The sequence below is a fragment of the Xiphophorus couchianus genome, chromosome 13, assembly GCF_001444195.1.
Source record: "Xiphophorus couchianus chromosome 13, X_couchianus-1.0, whole genome shotgun sequence".
In the NCBI taxonomy this organism is placed as follows: Eukaryota; Metazoa; Chordata; class Actinopteri; order Cyprinodontiformes; family Poeciliidae; genus Xiphophorus; species Xiphophorus couchianus.
In genome coordinates this window covers 27,987,294-28,011,428 of record NC_040240.1, presented here as the reverse complement: position 1 = coordinate 28,011,428, position 24,135 = coordinate 27,987,294, and the positions used below count along the sequence as shown (strand labels likewise).

General features: G+C 42.5%; 1 protein-coding gene across 1 annotated transcript; it reads left to right on the top strand.

The window, feature by feature from the left end:
- Positions 1 to 445: 445 nt before the first annotated feature.
- Positions 446 to 23,065, top strand: eepd1 (endonuclease/exonuclease/phosphatase family domain containing 1). The gene is made up of 7 exons (XM_028036730.1): positions 446 to 1,540; positions 14,140 to 14,191; positions 19,494 to 19,604; positions 21,379 to 21,513; positions 21,898 to 22,036; positions 22,129 to 22,323; positions 22,632 to 23,065. Exons 1-7 carry the CDS (start codon positions 477 to 479, stop codon positions 22,817 to 22,819), a joined length of 1,884 nt encoding a protein of 627 aa, XP_027892531.1. The 5' UTR covers positions 446 to 476; the 3' UTR covers positions 22,820 to 23,065.
- The last annotated feature ends 1,070 nt before the right edge of the window (positions 23,066 to 24,135 follow it).

Here is a 24,135-nt window from a genome sequence, read left to right as displayed (position 1 = left end):
TATACTGTTGTATTAGCTAACAGCTCGGTATGTAAATAATATCCTAGCCTGTAATAAAGTCATATCTAGATGCAATAAACAAAATAAAATGTACATGTATGATAACACCCCCCCCCCTCCTCCCCTCCGTTCCTTCTCATCCCTCCTTCTTACTTGTCACACCTGAAGCCACGCCTTCCACGGCCGCCGCCGTCCTGGAAAAGAAGAAAACTTGGCTTCAAAATAAAAGCCTTATTAGAGGATTTGTGTGAACTATAGATTTAATCCAATATGCACAGATGTGAACCGACCAGATGTGTGGAGTGTTTGGTGAAAGGCTTCCAGCTCTGTGGCTTCATGCAGCTGCTGCGGCTCTGGCTGTCTTCCCTCTGAGGCAGATGCTGCTCCAGACCGGAAGCAGAGAGCGGCGTGATGCTGCCGGATTGATGCCAGGCTGTCAGAGGACTGGGTGTGCGCGTGTGCGGGCGTGTGTGTGTATGTGGAGGCTGCTGCGTGTTGACACACAGGGCAAAGTTTACTGCCAAGTCTGGATTTCACATCCATCTCTGCGCCAGGACGCGCAGACGGGCTTCAGCAGCGCGCAGAATGTAGCCGCAGTTTGTTGCGCTCATTCTGCCCTCCCAGGTGCCCTCCTCCTGCTTTACTGCCCTCTCTGCACCGAGCCGTCCGCCGGTGACCCGCCGGAACCAGCCGCCATGGGGAATCTGGGCTGCCACCGCTCCATCCCCAGGGACCCCACTGACCTCAGCTGCGGGAAGCGCAAATTCAGCGCCGCGTGCAATTTCAGCAACATCCTGGTCAACCACGAGCGGCTCAACATCAACACCGCCACCGAGGAGGAGCTCATGACTCTGCCGGGAGTCAACCGCTCCGTTGCGCAGAACATCGTGGAGTACCGGGACTGCATCGGCGGCTTCAAGAAGGTGGAGGACCTCGCTCTGGTGAGCGGGGTGGGCGCCACCAAGCTGGAGGCGATCAAGCTGGAAATCTGCGTTTCCTCCAGGACCAACTCCTCCCAGCATTCCCCGTCGTCGCTGCGCAGAGACGTGGAGCACCAGCCCTGCACCGGCCTCAACATCAACACGGCCACCGCGGCGCAGCTCATGAGCATCCGCGGCCTGACGGAGAAGATCGTCAGGAACATAGTGGCCTACAGGGCGGAGCACGGGCCGTTCCGGAGCATCGAGGACCTGGTGAGGGTCAGTCACGTCAACAGCTCGCTGCTGGACAAAATCCGCTTCCAGGTGTACGTGGAGCGCTCCAGGGCGCCCTCCACCAACACCAATGGAGGACTGACCGGCACCACAAAGTCCCAGCCGAGCCCCACTTCATTCAGTCTGAAAAGTGACGACCTGGACCTTCCTCCGGGTGGGCCGGCGCAAATCATCTCGGTGCGCCCGAACGTGGAGCCTCCGCTCGGGCTGCGGGACGGGAAGCCCGCGGTGCGCCTGGCGACGTGGAGCCTGCAGGGCTGCTCCTGTGAGAAGGCCAACAACCCGGGGGTCAGGGAGGTGGTGTGCATGACCCTGCTGGAGAATGAGTGAGTAATGCTACAGCACGGCTCTGCAGTGGCGCTTCATAACGTTGATTAAAAATGAACAGAACCAGCTGAATTTACAATAACAGACGCAGGATTCTAACAGTTATTTATTTTCTTCATGTGACATTTTTCTTTAGTTTCTTATTATTAGGTTGGTTTCTATGAGCTTTTGATTTATTTATTTATTTATTTTTACATAATTTTCCGTCCCACAGAAAAACTGATCTTTTTAATGCATTTTTAGGTTCATGTTATTTTAAATCATCAAAAAATAGAAACCATAATGGTGGTTCTTTATAAATGGCAACAAATTATATCTGAAATTATAAGTTGCTTTTTTAAAAAAACGTTGTGTGACATTTGCAGGTGTTTCCAGACACGTTTTAATCCACTGGTCTCAGGTTTAAATGGCTCTTTTGTCTGTAAAGGCTTTAGAGTCTGGATCAGCATCTGAATCGGATCAGGTTCAGGCCGGTCCTGATGTGCTGCTGGCTCATTCATAGTTTGAAATTCATCAGAAAATGAATGACAAATGTGTCTCCTACTAGCTTCTGTTTACTGAGGCATCTGTGGATCAAAATATTGAATATTCTTTGTTTTGATGCAATTAATAAATAGGATAAAATCAGATTTAAACTGTATTTTACTGGCTGATCACCAGTTAGAGCCGATCAAAGGGAAATTGGCTGATTCTTTTCTTTATGTGCATCACCATTCTTATCCATAACTGAGACCCAGCCTGGTCGCCTCTATGAATACTTGACAGAATCAATTAGAACCTTTCCCGATTTTATTTGTCATAATAATCTATAAATCTGAAAACACAGAATATTCATTGATCTTTTGGGCTATTGGAATATTTTATTCCAGCAGACACAGTTTGACTTTATCCTAATGTCTACAACAAAGACAAATTGAAAAAAGTAATAATAAAAAAAAAGATAATATGAACAAACTTTGTTCTGTGGAGCGTCCCTGTGTGTTTCAGAATGTGAATGCTGAATAAACAGGAAGTCATTCACTTTTAATCATCTGCTGCTCAGTAATCAGGACAAACCAGGCTGAATGTAGCGATCTCAAGCTGCTGTTATTCTGTCTCATCTGCTACTCCCAGTTTTGTTCATAAACAGCTACTATGTTCATCAGGTCTCCCCAGATCACACAAAAAAGGCAGACATCAAATGAAATCCAGTTTGTTTTTCGAGATGTGATGGTGTTTCCGAATACAGCCTGAATTCAGGTTCTGTTATTTATGTTTCTACGGCTGGACCAGTTGTGTTTAGGCTGTGGTCAGACTGGTCTAGGCAGCCCGTTCTGATCAGGCTGCAGTGACGTTCCTCTCATCCACACTGCTGCTAAGCTCTTTCCTTCCTGGCTCCAATGATCTAACTAGTTTTCTCCTCCCTCTGGGTTCTGCTCGGGATTTATTGCACCTCATTTATCAGGAAATTACCTGACCTGGCGTGGAACTAGAGCAGGTAGAGGTGAAACAACAATGGGTACCAGGTTAAAACAAAACCAGTACCGGTCCATGCCTCAGTACTGGGCGTTCCCCTGCAGCCAGGTTCAGATATTCCCTGAAAAGGACAATGAGGGCAGAATATGATGTGCTTTCGCTTCATTCTGGTGAATTGTCAGTGTTTCTCAGGGACTACGTTGTCATCCAGCAGGGCGGCGACAGTCAAATAGAGTGCTGGGTATGACTAGAGTTTCCCAGCCAGTCCCACAGCTGGGAGCTGATCTGCTGAGCCTGAACCTGTTTGGGAGGCAGGAGGGGTGAGGAGAATGTCACAGAGACCTGTTCTCAAAGGAGGATAAATATCTTAATCTGGGATATCATGTGGGATAGAGAGGAGTTTCAGTTTGTTTGAGAGAATGGCACATTGCTGTGGCTCAGGATGACAGCTGATACTAACTGCTCTCACTGAAGGAGAGTTTTGTCACCTGTGCAAAAGTTCTGACTCACCAGAACCAGACCAGAGTCTGGTCCTGAAGCATAGAGCTGCTTCTATCTGTGTTTTTCTTGCCTTTGTCTTGATATCTGAAATCTGATCTAGACGTCTATTAGGTGGAGGAGATCTGGATGAATTGTTCCTTTTTGTCTGGAGGTCCAGTGGACCGCTCTGGGTTTGGCGGTTACCAGGACAACAGGCCTTATCTGACAGCATTTGTCCTTTGTACCAGTATATCCAGTAAAAAGAACTCTTGATCAGTTCCTCCAGGATTTCACAGTAATTTTTCTAACTTTTATTTTTTTTTTGCAATCAAAACCATTTATTTTGTGGAACTACTTTAGAAAGATTTGCAAGGAATTTAATGATATTTTTTCTACATTAAACCCCATCCAAAGTCAACATATAGAATAAAAAAGAAAAAAATAATCAAGTCGATAGATTACTCACAAACAGTTTTAATCTTTTAAGAAATTAAATCCCTCAATTTTTGTTGCTCGTCACATCGATCCCACATCCAGGTGGGAGTTAGCATCACTGAACGTTAATGTTGTAAAGCAGGGGTCTCAAACTCCAGTCCTTGAGGGCCGCAGTCCTGCAACTTTTAGATGTGTCTCTGCTGCACCACACCTGAAAAGAATAATTAGGTCATTTGCAAGGCTGGGAGAACTGATCTACACAAGCAGGAGGTAATTAAGTCATTTCATTCCAGCGTTTTGTATCTGTGGCACATCTAAAAACTGCAGGACTGCGGCCCTCGAGGCCTGGAGTTTGAGACCCCTGTTATAAAGTGTCCTTGGGTGTTTTGAAAGGTGCTGTCAAATAAAATGCATCATCCATCCATCCATCCATTTTCCGTTCACCCTTGTCCCTAATGGGGTCGGGAGGGTTGCTGGTGCCCATCTCCAGCTACGTTCCGGGCGAGAGGCGGGGTACACCCTGGACAGGTCGCCAGTCTGTCGCAGGGCAACACAGAGACATACAGGACAAACAACCATGCACACACACACTCACACCTAGGGAGAATTTAGAGAAACCAATTGACCTGACAGTCATGTTTTTGGACTGTGGGAGGAAGCCGGAGTACCCGGAGAGAACCCACGCATGCACAGGGAGAACATGCAAACTCCATGCAGAAAGACCCCGGCCGGGAATCGAACCCAGGACCTTCTTGCTGCAAGGCAACAGTGCTACCAACTGCGCCACTGTGCAGCCCATAAAATGCATCATTATTATTATTATTAGTAACACCAATGTTTCTGAACATTTACAAGAAACTCACAATTATGCATTCGTGACAATACATGTGTGGATGTGAATTCTTAGACAGTTTCTGGGGGATGGAGGAGGCAGACATGTTTCAGCCATTCAATCTCTCATGTTGAGCTAAGTGAGTAAGGTGGGTGGAAGCAGCTTACTCAGTCACTCAGTCTTTGGTTACCTAGCAACAACCTGTAGCTTTAGCAGCAGCAGTTTCAAGTTTCGTCAGTGTGCCTCAGCTCCTTAAACGTAGAACATAATCGCATGGTGGGAAAAGAACAAACAGCTCTGGAAACAATGGATAAAACAGGAAAAGTCGCTTTGCCAGTTTGACAATAATTCAGAGATTTAAAACAAAAAACTAATCAATAATTATTGATATCAACTCATATAAAATGCTTATGTAATGATACCTCAGCTTTATACAAACTTTTGGGATGAATTAGAGTGCAGACTGTGAACTATACCTTCATGTCCACCATCAGTGTCTGACCTCACCAATGATCTCAGATGGTCAGATGTTGTTAAAAACAGCTAAAGCAGATGGAAACCTTCACAGCTGCTTGCTCTGCAAAGCATGAAGCATCTTCCCATTAAAACGTGTCCATTCAAAATGGAAGTCACTCAAATTCATAAATGTGACCCAGGATCATGTCATTCAAATCAGGATGATTGGTAAAGTCAGCTTCCTGTTTGTGTTATTTGAGCGTAAAGGATGGGAATTTACAGATCTATGTAAATCTATGCAGATCTGTGTTTTGTGTACACAGTCAGGTACAGGCCTGCTGATGAAGATAAACAAACAAAATGACTCATTTAATACAAATATTTACCCTCCACCGAACATCACACTGGCTTAGTGATTAAAACCATTTTCCTCCCGTCCAGAACTCCTCCTTACTCGTCTGATACGGCTTCATGCATCACAACACGCCAACATTTCAACAAATACAAACTATTTTTCATGATCCAGACTCTGTCTGGGTGAAGTGAGAGCAAGCAGAGGCTTCCAGCAGCAGGTTAATGTGGATCAGGTCTGGCGGTTCTCAGCTCTGCAGTCACGGTTCTCTCTCTCTGCTCTTCAGTTTGTGAAAACTGATATTCCACCTTTAATGATGCTCCACGCAGATAACACAACTCTAAATGGAAAATTTTGTTCTAGGACAACAGTGAGGAAATGATGTGTGATTTTCATAACTGATAGGATTCTGCTGAGGATGGTGTAATATACAGAACCATACATATTCTATTCACTTTATTTAACTGAAAATGTTTGCCACAATCTGCAGCTGAATTTATTTGTGCAATTCACCAACAATAAGTTGGGCAGAAGACTAAGGGGGAAGGAAAGTGATTTTCATTCATTTAAGTAAATATTCTTAACATTTTTTACCTCTTTAATCTGATGCTCTGTTCCTAAAATCTAGTAAAAAAAACCCAACAACCCTCAGAGGTCACCAAACTAGTAAATGGAGCCCTTACAGGTGGACATTTGTTGTATAATTTAGCATTTTTTGTGATAAATTTGTTAACATGAAAAGAATTTAGATTTCTTGTTGTCATGACAACAAGTAGCTTAAAACCCGCCAAAACTGTCTGTATTGTTGGAATTTATAGTTTTACTGTTTTGTCCACATCATTCAATGAGAGCATCAATAAATATCAATAAAATGTAAAATATTATTGAATGCAATCACTGTGCAGTTTAGTGATACAAATCAGATGTCTTTAGAGGTGGATTTGTGTTTGTGGTGCAGTCACAGCCTTACAGTTACCTATAAAAGAAGCAATAAATAATAATTATTGTAACATTTATCATTCTCACAATGTTATCACAAAATATTGATTCGTGTGTTAGAATAGTCCAGTCAAAGTCCAGCTCTAAATCCAACTGAAAATGGAGCAAGATTTGAAAACCTGATGCTCAGATAAACTCTCTATCCATTCTGACTGAGTTTATCTCTGGTCTCTGGATGTGAAGATCGGCAAGAGACAAACCCCCAAAGACCAGCTGTAGTAGCAGTGAAGCTGGTTCTGCCCAGTTTTTACCTTAGAAACGCAGGTGAGCCAAAACTAATCAGGTTTTTACTTGTAAAAACACATCATTTCCCTTCCTCGTCACTGTTTTATGTTGTTCCACAAAGCTCAGTGACAATAAAATACCCTGAAGTTAAAACACTTTCCCCAGACTAAAGCTGAACTTTAAAAGCTCTAAACCAGGAAGTTTTCAAACCTACCAAATCAGATCAGTTACTGACAAAAACTATTAGAGATGATTAAGATCAGACAATGTAGACAAGCAGACTGAAAGAAGAGCAACTCAGCACTTCTTCAGGTTAAGGTTCCATATCCTAGAGATTCATTAGCAGGTCTGCTGTCCTCTGTTTGCTCACTCTGTGTGAGAAAGACCCAGCCCAGACACACACACACACACACACACCCACGCACACACAGGAGCTGAGCTATTTGTCCTCTGGTGTGTGACGTCACACACTCGGTTCAGGCTGGGGTTCAGAAACATTCTGAAAGCAGCAAATAAACTCAGACCTACTGTAGGTGTTCAGTAGTCAGGATTGGCTAAACCAAGGGTGTTCAAAGTAGGGCTCGGGGGCCATTTGAAGCCACTGGACTGATTTTGTGCGGTCCTCCAGTGACAATTCAAGAATTAAATTAAACAAATTAGGACAAAATTCCAACTTTTAAATTAAAATCTCAGCAAAAATGTTAGAAGCAACAGAAATTGATAATCTTTTCCAAGCTTTCTTGGAACTATTGTCATGGTAACCACAACTATCCATGACTTTAACGTACACGTTGATGCAGCCAAATCTGCTTTTAATTGCTGTATTAAAACTTGTCTAAATACAACAAAGGTTTTCAAATGTAGACGGGCATAGATCCTGTTTTATTGTTTTCTTCAATCAAGTTCAGAATAACAAGCAAACTGAACGTTTTTCATTTAACAAGGAATCATGCAGAAACCATTTGAAGATTTAGAATTATGATCTCGTTCCTTCAAAAACAATCTAATTATCCTATTTGTTTACTTATAATAGTTCGTGCTTAGCTTATTGTTGTGCAGGTAAAAATATGACAACCTTTTGGTGATTTTAGGTTTTAAAAACAATATTTTTGTGGCCCCAGAATACTTTCAGCTCACGTGCCAGACATTTTGGACACCCCTCAGCAGTGTGTGTCGGCTGCCTGCTGTGAGGCTCCTCAGGGTGTTTCTGACAGGAACCAAGCAGGGCGAAGACTTGAGTTTGGATCATGGAGCAAAGACGTCACCATCGTCTCCTCAAAGCCGCCTGCTGCTGCACGGTTTCCTCTGAGAGGAGAAATCCAAACCATCAGAATTTCTCTGACTGATGGACTTCCAGTGGATCCAGCAGTCTGCTGCATTTCTACCACAACCCGTGGAATCATGGGAAGTCGTTCCGATATTTTCGCCTTCCATCATGTCTCGTCTCGTCATCAGACATGTTTCTGCTTCGGTCATGTTACGTTAAGGAGAACCGACTCCTGGGCCGTCGCGCACAGTCCTGGTTCCTGGAAATATTAGTTCTGTTTTTATTTGAATCTCCTCCGCAGAGGTTCAGATCCAGTTGAACAGATGGTTTCTCTGAGCGGACTCATGCTGTGTACATAACGCTGGTTGTGATCCGGTTGGAATGAAACTGGCCTGACTGGCTAAACATGCCGCTGTTCTGCTCACTCCCAGTCTACCTGTGTGAACACACACAGCCGAGGGAAGTGCTTGTTTAATTTATTTGAAGGACACACACACACGCACACCCAGACAGAGATAGACATTTTTATTGTAAATCTGACTTTTCCTCTAGTTCCTTTGTGTTTGGGATTAGGACATTCATTTTTTTACCAATCAGATTGTGTTGGACTCATCGCCTTTAAAATGACTCGTGTTGCATAAATGATGAAGGTGGATATTATGATGAGCATCATTGCTCATCTGTTGGCTTCACATCCATGATGTTCTGCATCAGAGAATCCAGAACTTCCCTATTGGACTGGGAACTGACTGTAGAGGTCACCAAAGGTCACTGAACTCATCATCATGTTCAAGAAAGCAGCATAACCCAGCTGGAAGGAACCATCAGAAGATGGTTCTACTGGGGTCATAATGTCAGAAACTCAGGTTGCTTGTAGGGGTGAAATTATGCTGAGTCGGGACCAAGGCGCCCAAAGTGTTGCAATATCCTCCAAACCATGACAGCAGCACCTGAACCATCGATTCATGCTTTCATGTTATTCACACCAAATTTGAACTTTCTCTAATTTTGATGTTCATAGATGATGTCCTGTGTACCTTAGCAGTTAGCAGCATTTACTGGAGTAAAGTTCACCTTTCTGTCATCGTAAACATTCACCTCTGACCACAGAAATCCACCACACATTTTTGACCAGGCGGTGTTCTGCCCTCTGTTTCATTTTTTCCCACGATTCTCTGTGAGCCTGAAAGACGGTTGTGTGAGAAATTCTCAGGAGATCTGCAGTTTGTGAAATACTCACATTGTGTCTCTTCCCCATTCTGATGTGCAGCTTAACCTTCAGCAGGATGTTGTTCTTTAATCATGTCTGGATGCTGAAGAACATAGACATGTACCTAATAAATTGCCCTATGAATTTATGATTAACTTTCTGATTCCATAACTCATTTCCTACAGGGTATCACAAACTTTTGACCTACCAAGCAGCCCTGTGTTTGTTTGCTCTCTGTTTTTCCAAAGATGTTGTAAGACCTTGTGAGTTTGTCTGAAGTAATGATCCCAGTTTGTCCGTTCCAGATTGAGTTAGCCAGTTGGGAGTGTTTAGAGAAGTGTCCGACTTGAGGTTCTATTTTCAGGCTGCAGTTCTGGCCTGACCCATCTATGGTTGTTGTAAAGCTGCTCTTTCACTTGTCCCTGAACACAGAGGCAGTGAAGTGGAAAGGAGCTCAGTCTGTCCGGGTTCAGCCTGCTGTGTGTTCCTGAAGTCCAACTGTTTGGTGGCAAATACAGCATTACCTGCAAATTAATTTAATCTGATACGGACATAAAGGTTCCTGTCAGAGGTTTACAATGGCACAACTGGGCTGAACTTCCAATAATTAATGAGCTAAAAACTTCTCCTGGTATGTGTGTAAGATTACTGTTTCTGTCAGGATGCACTGATTGCAGTTTTCTGGTCAATCTTGATCTTTAAAAAGCCTGAAGTGCTGATTCTGATTTTAGCCAAAACTGATTTTCTTTTTGTCTGAAAAGTGGCTGCATAGTGACAGAGTCACTAACCTGTCCACAGTGGGGTGGCTGGTGTTAGCCACGTCCATGCTAACATCACCTGGTGTCAGTCAGTCTCCTTTCACAGCAGAGCAAAAGAGAGCAGTGACTGATTTTCAGACCTTTGGGGAGGTAGAGAAGATCGGCCGATTACAAATCTGCCAAAACTTATGCTGATCTGAAGATAAACTATGTCAGAAAGGCTTTTTACTCTGTAAGGAAAACAGTTTCTTACAGAGCAGTTATTTGTATATGTAGAACAATCAATATAATAATTAACCAGTCACAGTCCTAAGAAGAGTTGAGCTTTTACCCAGTACGTGGTCCTGCCGGGGTCACACTGAGGGGTCACATTGAGATGGGTGTGTCTTGCAGGACACACTCATCTCTTCTCTGCTCTCTGACTGTGACATCTGCTTCGCTCTTCCTGAACGCTGAGCTACAGGATTGTGGGAGAGTTAAAAAATTAAAACGTCAGGTGGGAGATGCCCAGGATGGGTCACCTGGGTCATCTGTCTCAGTTCTTTCTTTGAGTTTATCCACAACCAGGTTTGGCTTCTCTGTGCTTGAGCCAGACTCTGTGCAGTTCTGAACACAGAAGCAGATACTTTCTAAATGACCCTTGATTCCATGTTGAACAATCAAAGCTGAATGTGTTGACCCTTTGGACTGTAGATACCAGGGAAGCATTGATTATTCCACCTACAGGTCACTTTACACTTTAACTGTAAACTCATCAAACCAGTGGTGCCCAAAGTGGGCCCTGGAGGGCCGGCATCCTGCATGTTTTAGTTCTCTCCCTGGTTCAATGATGGCTCATTAGAAGAACAAGAAGGTTGTTACCAAAGCAGCACTGCTTCTTATAGGTCTTGGACTTTGGGCCCCACGAGAAGCAGGGGGTCCCCACGGCACACACACACATAGAATTTTATTACAGCTAACTGCTGTGCTGTTATTTCCTGAAATTGAGAGGTTTTGTCAGGACTTTAAGTGATTCTGATGCAGAAGAGGATCTAGGAAAGAGGAACAACTCCATGTGAGTCTGAAGCTGAAACCTGTGAACTTCTCATCAGATTAGTGTGTACTGTCAGGGCCAGCACGGCCCAGCAGAACCCAGCAGCTCATCTCGTTGATTATACAACCTTGTGTTTGTCCTCAAGCTTGCTGTAATCGGACATGTACTGAAGAAGACATTTGATTTGACTTTATAGCTCTGTGTTTATGTCTCTGCAGCACCAACAGATATTAGAAATAATCTGTGTTGTCAGAGCGACACTCAAGATAAATCTACTTCCTGTTGGTATTTCATGTAATCACAGGATTCGTGTGTGTGTGCGTGCGCGCGCGTGTGTGTATTGCTCGCCCTTGACTATGTTCATGTTCATTTTGAGTTTTTTATTTGGAGTATACTCTGGGTCAGAGTATGACTTGGGTCAGATCTTTTCCCTTCAGACAGAGCTCATTCTGTTGACCTCTGGACAAGGTGGAGGTGTGTTGATGCACGGCTGCGTCAGGTCAGCTCCAGCTGCGCTGCCTTTGACCCTCAGCCAACAGTAATGCTTCTTTATAGGAGTGTTTGAAGTTGCTGACTGCAGTAACAGTGGGAGTGGTAAAGTCTCCTTGTTATCTCACCAACCTATTTCATACACTGAGTTTCCTCAGCAGTCTGAATGCAGGTCCATTGCTCTGTCTTGTACGTGTTTAGTTGAACTAAGATGTTTATGTGAGGCATTAATGTTGATGTTAGTCAGCTTTTACATGTGGAGCAGCAGAGAGGTTAGATTAGTTGCAATAAGTGTCAACTGTCTCCATGCCTTCTCACTGGTTTCTGAGTTGCTGTTTTTATTGGCTGCTTGTTTGGCTGCAATCTGTTTTCTAACATGACAATTTGAAAAGTAGGACCAAAAGATTCCCAATATGTTGTTTGGAAAATAATGATAAATAATGATACAAGCATCAATTTTAATAGTTGTATATAAGATATTATAGCAAATTAGAGATACTCCGAAACATATTAATATCTGTATCGGTTGCAATGCTGAAAAAACATCATAGATCAGGTATAAGTGACAATGTGCCTGATCTAAGTGGGCACATCTATTTAGTCTAACTCTATGCTTTGAGCAACATCATGCTTTACTATTTATCTTATATTTAGAATTTCTAATTGCACTTTCTGAACCATTTGAAAGAAGGTTTGTTACAGTTTATTTCTACATGTTTGACTAAGGTAGTCAACCTGTTAATGTAGTCAGTTTCAATTTTTTTATTTATTTTATATTGCCTGTTATACTCACTGACTGAACAAATTAAAGATGTTGCTTTTACATGTTTGACCAAGCTTGTAAAGCTGTTGGTGTTAAGTGTTCTGTACTGGTGTAGATTTGCCAAATACATTTGTAATTTAGTACATTTATGTTTGTTTAGACAACTAAACGCTTAAAGTCAATTCAGCTGTTTTTTGTATGTTTATCGGATCGGTAGTAGACCTCAGGTATCAGTATTGGTATCGGAAGGGCAAAAAGCGGATCAGTCCATCCCAAAAGAAAATCAGATTGTCAATTGGATTTATGTCTGTACTTTGACTAGGCCATTCTAACACCTAAATATGCTTTGAAAACCATTCCATTGCAGCTCTGGCTGGATGAAGGTGAAGCTCCATCCCAGTCTCAGGTCTTCTGCAGCCTCTAACAAGTTTCCCTCCAGCCGTGTCCTGGATTCAGCTCCGTCCACCTGCCCATCATCTCTGTCCATCCTCCCTGCCTCTGCTAAAGAAAATCATTTTTCACATTTTCTCTTCATTTTCTCATTTTGTCAGAGCGACCAGGATGCCAGCTGGTCCATGTCTGTTCATCACACTTCTGCCTTGAGCACAGAAGGGGAGAAATGATGTGTGTGTGTTATAGTGTTGATCCCAGCAGCTGATTTGCAGCTGACTCATTCACATCAGTGTGTTCCTAGAATACAGCAGGTCAGCTGACTGAAGCTGAGTCTGACAGATAAATCGATCAGTGTGGTGTTTAGTTGTGTGTGTTTTATGGTTGGGATCTGACCTAGCCTCAGCCGAACAGAAGCAGGAAGCAGTCTGCAGGGACTTCTGTCTGCTGCAACGGGAGAAACAGAATCACATTCTGATTCATTCTGCCAGGTTTGGTCTCTGAGCCTGAGTGGAGCCACTGGGCCCCGTTACATGTGTGTGTTTGCGTGTGTGTACAGTCGTGACAGAAGCTGAGCTATGCTAGTTATTAGGGGCTGCATTTCACCAAGAGAACAGACCCTTATGTAACCTGATTTTATGATTTCAGATTAGATGCTGAGAGGTGAACGCAGTTCAGTCATCATCTCCTTGTGCAACCAACTCAGTTCCACTGTGTTGGAACGCTGTAGATCCCCCAGACATTTACTGCTGCTGCTGCAGGAGCTGTGCATGCTGGGCTGTGTAAACAGCTTCCAGACCTGTAGAAGAACAAAAATATTAGATGCCCACTTTATCCCATTTCTCTCTTCATCTTTAAATGCAGTTTGTTGAGAAAGTCAGAGCAAACGACTCACATAGGAATGCTTCTCCCTTCATGACAAATTGCTTCACAAAGCACTTCCTCTCTTCATGGCCGAATGGAGTTAGAGGAAAAGATTCAGGGCCGCTCAGAAATTGACTGCTTTTTATTGTGCTGACTGTTGGTTTGGAAAATGAGTTGGAATGAAAACAGATAAAGGTTTATTGGGCTGTAAAGTTCCTTGTCCTGCAGTCCAATAACACGTCTGCACCTTTAATTTAGGACTCTCCCCTGTTGTGCAACAATAGGCCTGGTTTGGCTCTGAATATTTAATAATAAATGCCAGACATGGTTAATAAAATGAGTAATTTAGATCAGAATAATCAAGTTGGGATGCCAGCAGATTATCAGAAAGAATAGACAAATAGTTTCAGTCTCAGTTCATTTGTTATGAAAGCTTCATGAAGTTTAGGTAAGGATATACTGTATGTATGTATATATATATATATATATATATCTGCTGGACAAAATATTATGTCTTTGAAAAAAAGGTTTGATTTATGCTAAACTATTACACTATATAAATGTAAAAGTTGCTCCTTCTCTCATTGCAGGATCAAGATGGTGGCCGTGCAGGACCTGGTGGAGCGGGAGGCCCTGGATAAGGTACGGTCAGCCCCGGTCCAAATGGTTTAACTGGAGATGACTGGTGTGAATGGGATGAACTGCTTTACTTCTTTTATTGCTATCTAGCTGTTTATCACCAGTGAAGCACAGACTAACAGAGAAAAACATCTTCATTATGAACCTGGACTTTATTCAGATTAGCTAACAGCTTCATCTGGATTTAGTTCAGTTCAATTCAGAAATACTTTATTTTCATCCCAAACAAATGAAAACAGCAGAGACGATATTCTTTGCTGTAGCTGCTATCAACCAAGTGTCTTGAAAGAGTGGATGGGGGCTGGAAGCATTTCCACTAGCAGTCAGTTTTGCAGCTAATCTAAAGACCTGTCTGACCGAAGACTGTTGCTGTATGAAGACATGCTAACAGTGCAGTATCCACGGTAGCGTGTCCTGGATGACTCCATCAGTTAGCAGCTCTGCTGATCCACCTCACACACCAATCAGCTCAGCTTCAGGTTGTGGAGGCTGTGGCTCCCAATCACAGCTCCCCAGTAATGCCTACATTACCCAGCCAACCAGTATAGAATCCTCAGAGGCAGCCTTGCCATTACACCATGACAGAGGATTGTGAGCCCCCTTCTCCCTGCTAGAGGCCTGTCTCCCATGGCAACGCCAGAGTAGCTTGTCCAGCTCTCCCACAGTTGGTTCCAGAGCCCAAGCTGTGTGTGGAGGTGAGTCCTGTTATTTGGTAGCTGGTACCAACCTCACACACCAGCTATGGCAGGTTGTGCTGGTGTGTGTTGCCACGCCAACAGTCCCAGCCGCACTGGCAGCTGGTGGACCCTCATGGAGGGGCCTTCCTGTGGGAGCCAGAGCGCCCCCATCAGGCCTGACGTCCCTCTGCGTCAGGTTCAAGATGTTAGTCTCATCTTGCTCCAAATCTCTTCCAGGCTCCATCAGATCATTTGAGGTGGGAAAACGTCAAGACTGAAGACTCCACATTTTCTGTCTGCTCAGACAGATATACACAGACAAACACAATCTTTAATATCTGGAGAATCTTCTCTAGTCACATCATTCTCTCCAATCATGGAATAAATATGTAGGCCATCTGCATTAATGAACAAATGTTGCTGCCTCCATAAAATGTTGAGAGCTTAAAAGGCCAATTTTAGCAGCATCACATGTCCGTTCTAAGCCTCCACACACCAACATGCACACACACATTGCACTCTGGTAATGTCACTCTGTCCTAGACACTCTAACTCTGTCTAACCTTGGCTGAGAAATGAGAGCTCTGTGTGAGGGAAGTAGGTCAGCAGCGGTGTGGGATGAGAGCGAGGCAGTGCAGGGATGGAGAAGCTTCAGCCCACACTCACGTCGTTTTACCTCCACCAACCTCCACCGCTGCCGTTTTTAATGCCTGGCTGCATGAGAAGTGCAGATTATATTCAGAAAAAAAGTTGTGTCTTTCTGCTCTATTATTATGTCAGTTAGTTTTATGCAAAGTCTTTAAAAGAAAACTACTGTGTTTTCCATTTTGTCCATTTACTCATAAGAATGGACAAACTGTAGCAGTAAAACACTGCTGCCATATTAAATGAGTCTTCAATAACAGTAGAAAAAGTGCCTTCCAAAACTATAATCAAATCAAAAAAGAGAGCAATAAGGAAAATACAAGTACATTTGTTTTTTCTCACTTATTTCAGAAAGTGAAACTCATGTATTATATTGATTTGTTACACAGTCAAATATTTCAAGCCTTTATTTCATGTAATTTTGATGATTATTTGTTAGTGAAAACCCAAAGTTCAGAGTTTCAGAAAGTTAGAACATTGTGAAAAATTCAAACCTCTTAGAGAATCAATAGTGTTCAGATCAAGAGGAAGATTAGAGACACCAGAAACAATAATTCAATAATAATAATTCTTGTGGAATGACTTGTCAAAAAAGCTGAGGTAATAATATTACACAACTGAAGAATAATTCTAAGGAATACATCTTTGAATCTTATATTAATCTGAGAGATTAGATAAAATGATAATTTATTGTATCTCCTGATGCTCATTATGAATATATAATTGTGCATATTTTTGCTGGCTGTTTGTTGAGATCAGTCACACACACGGAGTGTGTGTCTGCTTTGGACTGTTGTCCAAAACAGACACTTGGTTGCTCAGGAAGCTTCTGTCTGTGGTTGGGTGTCTTCCTCATTATTACTCATACTGAAAAATAGTATGTGAGTATTAGCATAACTAATGTAATTAGTGGATAAACAAACACACACACCCACACACACACATAGACATGACAGGGTTTGTTTTGCATACTAACTAGCCACTCCAGTTGTGTACCACCACAGCTCATGTTCATGTTTGGCCATTGAACGTTGTGAAGGAGGACAAACAATGACGAGTCCGAACCAAGGCAACACGGAACAATTCATCTGGGTCAATGACGTCACTGTCGTCTTCTTGTGAACTTCTACAAGCTAATTCTTTGTTCTCACAAGGAAACAAGAACTGTGATCTGATGGAATATTTTTCAGCATTCATCAGGATTGCTGGTTCTTTTGTTCATCAGAGGGGATCCAAACAAGTCCTGCTACCCAAATCTAACCCCGTCGTTTCCTCCATCAATACAAACGCTTAAAGATCCAGATGTTGCTACCGAAATAGAGAGCAGTGATATTTGCTCAGCTGAGCTCACTGACTGGCTGGAACCTTTGTGTCTGGTTCACATCCAGTTCTGCTAAATTAGAGGATTAAAAACAAACTGTGATTTTAAAAGATTCATTCTCAGGAAGCATTTTTAATCTTTTCAGCAAAATCTAGGTGAGACATTTAAAAGGATAAGGTTTATTAGATTAGATTAGATTTATTAGATTAGGTTTGGAGTTAGTGCTGGTTAACCCATGGAGAAATGATACAGTATTAGCATATTTGCTTTATCACAGCCTGTGAAAGTAAGAAATTCTGTTGGGTAGGTCAGAAAAATACCCAGGAATGCCCCTTTAATTGAAATTCATCTTGAAATCTTCAAGGCCTCACCCCAAAATCCAACATGTCTTCCTTCTTTCATAAAAGGTGTTGCTAGCTTATGTATTACATGTATCACATGGAATCAGAGAAGCAGTTCAATCTGCATAACAGTTAAAAGTACAGAATCCAGATAAAGGAGGTCACTGTTTTGTGATGCTAACAGTTGTTAGCTTTATTAGCGGCAAGAGGAATCGGCAAATCCTGCTGATCTACTGCTGTCTACCTGAAACCCTGTTAAAGTGGATGTTATTAGACTTCCAACTTCAGAGTTAAACAGAACCAGTCACTGGTTCAATGCTTTTAATATCTCTGTCTTTTCACCAGTCACATAAATCAACCATGAAAAGCTGGGCTCCAGAGTAAGACATGAACCTGGCCCGGTGCAGTCCAGTCCAGTCCAGTCCAGGTCTCACAGTAAAGCATCCTGGGACTGCTGGGCTGCCTGCCAGGATACTGGCTCCATGCTGTGTGTGCACTTTACAACACTCAGAGTGAATTATGAGGCTGTTTTGTGTTTTGGCTAAATAATACTTGTAAGCGGTTCACTTTTCTGTACCCGACAGGCTCAGTGGCCCCTGGAGATGGTGCCTAAGAAAAAATCCTGTTTCAGGTTTCCACCTACTGGGAACCGAAAACTGCTCTGTCATCAGTTTTATTACTTCCGCTGTGACAGCTGAGTGAATGCAGAGTCCTGCTCAGCTAGCCAAAGTTCTCTGCTTCTGAACAGAACCTCCTTTAGGATCAAAAAATTCCAACCTAACATGATCCTCCGTTTTCTCTCTAGGAAGTGAATGAAGCTCATTTGAACTGGTTCCTGTTACCTTTAGATTAGCTAGAGAAAGCCTGCTCAAGAGACACACCCATTCATGCAAAGGTCACTTAAAACCAGGATGGTGTTGTGACAAATGAGACAGTGACAAATGAAACTTAACTGTGATTACAAATCATTTGTAATTAGATTTTAGCAATTTAAATTTATAATGAGTATTAAAACTAACTTTGAAGTCAGAAAAATGAAATGGCGTAAAACTGACTCTGCTACTAAAGTCAGTTTGGTTCCTTGCCAACGTAATGATGTCATCAACATTGACAGCTGCAACAGTAAGAGTAATATCTGCTTTACAGTACAGGATCAGTAGGATTACTAATCATCCTGACAGCTGTTAGCTTTAGAATCCTGAAAGTTGAAAAAGCTTCTCTGTTCATTCTGTCCACTTCAGTCTTTGTGCTTAGCTTAACCTGGAGTGTTTGTTTCTGGTCTCTCAATCCGGGATCCCATATCAAGACAAAGCATGATGTTGTTTATTTTTAGGTGCAATAAAACAATAGATCAGTCCCTCACATGCTAGACTCATGCTGTAGCTGTAGCAGTAGCTATAGCATAGATACGCCTACAAACAGCCTCATATTAGCCTGGGCCTTCACAGTAAGGACCCCGATGTGTGTTGTGTGTGTGGGTGGGGTCCGTCTGAACTTCCTGGTGTTCCACATGGAACTCCTGCTCTGATTGACCTGTAAGCCTTTCTGAACATGTTTGTTTCCTTGTGCTGTGATGGAGGAACTGCTACCTGTTCTCCGGGACATAACTGCTGATCAGCTCAGTGTTCGCTCATGTCAACATCAGGAGCTTCCTCTCTGGCTGTGTTTGCTCTGAGGCTGCCTGGATGAACTCCAGTAACCTCACACCAGGCTACTGGAGTTCACTGAACTCTGTATTGTCTCAGAAACACATAGCTGACAAGCAGTTAATCTGCCCCCTAGTGTTAGGCTGAAGCCAAGCTGTAAAATGCTGCACTTAATCATGTGGTTTTGAGTTGGTGTTTAATTTGTTGATAACTGTATTTTCCATGCTTTGTACTGTATGACACAACTCCTAACACAAGACCTATTCTTTACATCAACACATGATACAATGTTACCGTACATGCGTTATCATCTCATCATACCGCTTATGCTTCTAGGGTCTCTGATTTATGCAGGGGTATAAGGTCGAGTTAAAATACAGTAGCTTTCAGCTTCCACAGTATATTAACACAAAAATATGACGCAAACACAAACAGTTAAGTTGTAAAGTCTTGGTATGCCATGTTTTGGTAAGCTGTAGTTGTTCTACATGCAGTGAAATATCTGACTGGATCATTAAGACTAAGGTAGCTTTGCTTTTTTAAATTTTAAGTTAAAAATGAAACTCTTCCTACTGGAAGAGTTTGCTGATTTGTTTCCAGATACCATGCGGTTAGGAGCTGTTATATGTGGCTGTTCTGTGGTTCTGACTCAGCTTCCTGTGTGTTTTGTTCCAGTTCTGTGTGGAGTTGAACCAAGGAAACCTGGCCAGCGTACGGACGTGGAAATGGCCCCGAGGCGTGTGGAAAAGCATCGTTTCTGAGAAGCCCACTGGACGCTCCAGCAAGGTATGGAAGTCTTCATATCACAAACCCAGATGCTCCGAGACATGAACACCTACAGAAAGCAGAACATTTGATCCAATTTATTTATTTAGTTTTAAATGGTCACCTTGCTTCCTCTAACAAGCCAATGCCGTGTGTTGATAGTGAAAAGCTCCATTTGAATATAAACAAGAACTGGGTCAACCTTGTGGTCTATCATGAGAGATGGGTGGTTGATATGACAACAAGAGCTGGGCATGATTAACTCCAACAGTCTGATGGGAATGATGGACTTTTGATCGTTTACTGATCAGCTTTTACTGATCAGAGTTTACTAATCAGCTTTTACTGATCAGCTTTTACTGATCAGAGTTTACTGATCAGGGCTTACTGATCAGCGTTTATATTAGCATCAAGTACCCCATTGAGTTGCTGATCAAGGCCGTCTGCTAATTAATACTAATTTGTTTTACTCCACCACTGTCGCTATGACCTGGTAGAGTTTGTGGGTGATGTGTTCACTGATCAGAAAAAGACAGGATTTTTTAAATTTCTAACCACCTGGTCAGCAGTCGGTGCTGATCAAGCTGAAAACACTGAGCAGCAGTTTTTGTTTTATTATCGGTGGATCTTCAGGTGAAACTGAGCATGTGATTGGTGGGAATCAGCATGGTTTTCCTCTGAAACCCCAATCTATCTCTCTCTCTGCTCTCCTGGGATCGTCTTTGGTGGGATTTTTCTGGGGGGTTTTTTCATCATTTTGTTTTTGTTATTTTATTAATTTATGACAAACATTTTATATTTTATGTTATGGTAATGTAAATGTAGTAATACGTCATTAGACGACATCTGCTGTACTGCAGAGACATAAAGGAGAGCAGACTAATACCTGGTGAAAGCAGTTTACTGAAGTAAGAAAACTATTTATGGACCTGACTTTTACTGTTTATTAATCATAACTCTAGTTTCATATTCCTACCATAACTAGCTATCAATACAATCAGCTGTTTTAGTTGCAACAAAAAATCATTTTCAATTTTTATTTAAAGTTCTAGATGAGCTGCTGATCTGGTTTTTTCTTCACACAATGCATTATTTTCTACTTTGCTTTTTTATTATTAGCATTTCTGTTCTGTTCATTTTCAGCAGAAGAAGAGCCAGTCTTTGATTGGCCGGAGTTTTCAGTTTAAACCAGCAGAAACTGGATCAGTGGGAGAACAGTGTGACTGGATGCCTCTGTTAGCAGCAGCTGACTCCTCCTGTGGTTGGAAAGAACTATAAAAACTATAAGTCATGTTCCCATCAATTTCAGGAAAATGAACTGAAAATGTTCTCCTTTGTATTAACGTCACTTTGTTTACAGTTTTGGTCAGAAGTTAGCATGAACATCATCGCTTTATGCTTTCAATCATTTATCTTAATCGCTTCATAAAATGATTATATAATGATCAACTGATAAGAATTAGGTGTTTTATTTTCTGCTCCTGGCATAACATCCTAACTAGGAATGCACCGATTGCAGTTTTGTGGCTGACCTCTGATCTTTAAAAAGCCTGACCTGCTCATTCTGATTTTGGCCGACAGCCATTTCCCTTTTGTCTGAAAAGTTGCTAAATCATTTGGCAGCAGTGAGGTGACTGTGACCTGGTCTGTCGGTCATCTCTCTCTCACAGCAAATAAAAAGGAGACAGTAGGGGGTTTTGATACCTTTTCGGAAGAAGATAGTAATAGAAAGGTGTAAATAGGTTGCCATGGATTCTAATTAAAGACTCTGTTTCTCCTCATTCGCTATTTGCAGGGAGCGAGTTACTCTGGCTTTCTGTGGGACAGCTCATCTGGAATTGATCTGAAGGATGCTGTGGTCCTCGACCATCCTGTCGTCAACGGCAACGGAAATCATGCACACCCTCAGCTGTATCTGGCGCACTTTTTAGTAAGTTGTATTTAGCTAAAAAAACACACACATGTTTTTGAGTTTGAACTGGAGCTGCTTGTTTTGTGAAGCACCACAAGATGAAGTTGTGAGTCTAACTGAGAACCTTTTATTCTCACTAATGTGAGTGTTGGAGTCATTTGGAGCTGGTTCACAGAGGCAGCTGAGTCCCAGCATGTACACGACTTAATCTACATAGGGGGAATCAAGTGATCAATTTTTTTAAAAAAAGGTCAGGAATAAAGCATAAAAAAAATGTAGGAGTAATTATCTTTAATGTTCCAAAGAAGAAAATGGAGCTCTGCTGGTAAAGAAACAGCCTGCAAAAAAGAAATGATTGAGTGAGTGTGTGTTTTGTGTTTGCTGACTGATCGTGCCGTTCAGGTTGGTTCTGTGGAGCTGACGGTGGTGAGCGTCCACATGCAGACCACCGCCTCAGCAGGAGAGTCCAGCAGTAAAACCCACCAATCAGGTGAAGACAAGGGGCAACACCTCTTTCCCAGCATCCAGGAAACACTCAGAGGTCAGTCTGAACTCCCAGAACCAGATCCAAACAGCAGCCTCCTTCCTGTAGAGAGCTGGAGCCTGACCCTGTTGCCATGGCTTCCTCTGCAGGTGAGAAGGAGCTGGTCGTACTGGGACACTTTGGCTCGTCACCACAAAGCTCTGAGTTCGACGTCCTGAGGAAGGAGAAGCTGTGTCCTCTGGTACCGTCCAGCCAGTTCACTAACATTAGCACCCGCTGCCCTCAGGGCACGCTGTGCCTGGACAACATCTGGATCAGCCGCTCCCTCAAGAAGATCTACTCAGGTCAGTTCCTCTTCCTTGCGGTTTTTATGGTGACACAGTGTGAGGAGGAAGTTATTATATATTAAAATGTAAATAATTATATATAATTATTCTGGGTTGAAATAATAAAACACGACCACTGTCCAATTTTCACAAACTTTGAAAGACCTTCAGAAAATCTGCAGAATGCTGCAGTTTAAACCCATTACTAGAAAATGTGGCTCCTTGGAACAAAACTATAAAGAAATAATTGTCTGCTCATGTTTCTCTGACATGTCTTCAGCTTCTTAGTTTTTGGGTTTTTGATCTTAAATCTGCTCCTCTGGCAGGTCACTGCATGGTGGTGCGGGAGGGCTTGACTAATCCCTGGATCCCAGATAACTGGTCGTGGGGAGGCGTGGCGTCAGATCACTGTCCAGTGGTGGCTGAGTTCTACATCGACCTGTCTTCTAAGGAGATGAGCAGGCCTGCCATGGCGGCGGTGGACAGAGACATGATGCCTAAACACGAGCGATGACAGTGGTCACGGTTAAGATGGCGAGTGGGCGGGCCATCTGGGTGGATGGACCCTGCTGGAGCACAGCTTCCCCATGAATGTGAAGAAGTGCAGAGACGCCTTCTGAGTTTCAATATCTATCCTAGTAACTGCTAAGTCATTAAGCCATAAAAATGTTCAAGTATATGTAGACAATGTACTTTAAGAAGAAATGTGCCAAGCATTTTCTATGTGTAAATAAAGAGAAATGATTAGATCTTTATATTATATCTATGTAATGTCTGTCTGAATGAGCCTGCTGCTCAGAGCAGTGAACTTTTCCTCATCTCCTTTTTAGAGGATGTTACACACAACTTATTACTGCTGCTCTTAAGGAATGAAGCACAGCTTTTCAGACCATGTTAGCTTGCAGTACTGTGGAAAACAGAAAATGTACTGCAAGGAACTACTAGTCCAGCTAAGCCTCATCAGATCTTGGGACTTAAAATCATTTTGGCATCATGTGAAGATCAAGGCAGAACTCAAGAACTAAGATATCAATCACTGTCTTTATCAGCTTAGTTTGGATGTGAGGAAACTATCACACCAAGAAGTGCTTGTGAATTGTTTAGTGCAGGCCATCTGCAATGTTTACAATTCAGAGGCACTTCTGTTTCATTTCTAAAAAATGAACCTTATCATGAGCTGCAGAATCCTATATGAACCTTTGGAAAATATATCTGCCTTCATATGCAAGTCAGCTCACTTCTCCTCTCCTTTCAGTTCTCCATCTTTGCTTTTTCCCTTTGAGATGGATTTCTCTGAACAGGAGGAGGAGTTGTGAACAATGACATCCACTCCATGTTGTGTTTTAGAATTGTAGTCTGCCTGCAGTTGAGCAATTAAAGTCGGAGCAAGAGGAATGTTTAAGACATTTTAGTGCTGGCAAAAATGTCATGACTTTCCTCACTACAGGGTTGTTACAGCACATTCCAGTAAGATTCAGCGAGCTGGAGCATCACATCACAGCCAAACATTGGCAATTGGGTAAAATCTGATCTAATTATTTAAAATATCAACAAAGTCCAAGTGTCCAGAAACCAATCATTTCTCATTAGCCGAGGGGCCAGACTAGACGAAGCAAAGTGAAGAACAAGGAGATTAGTCTGCTTTTTACCAGCCTACCAAAGTGTAAATACTAACAATATAAGATTTTCATTTTCATCTTCCTGTTGGGTCACCATAGAGATCTGCTTCCATCCCACACCAACCCTCTGCTCATCCTGCTTCACCACATCCATGAACCTGCTCTGTGGTCAATCAACCCCTGGAAACATCCGTTGCCTCTGCATTGCTGT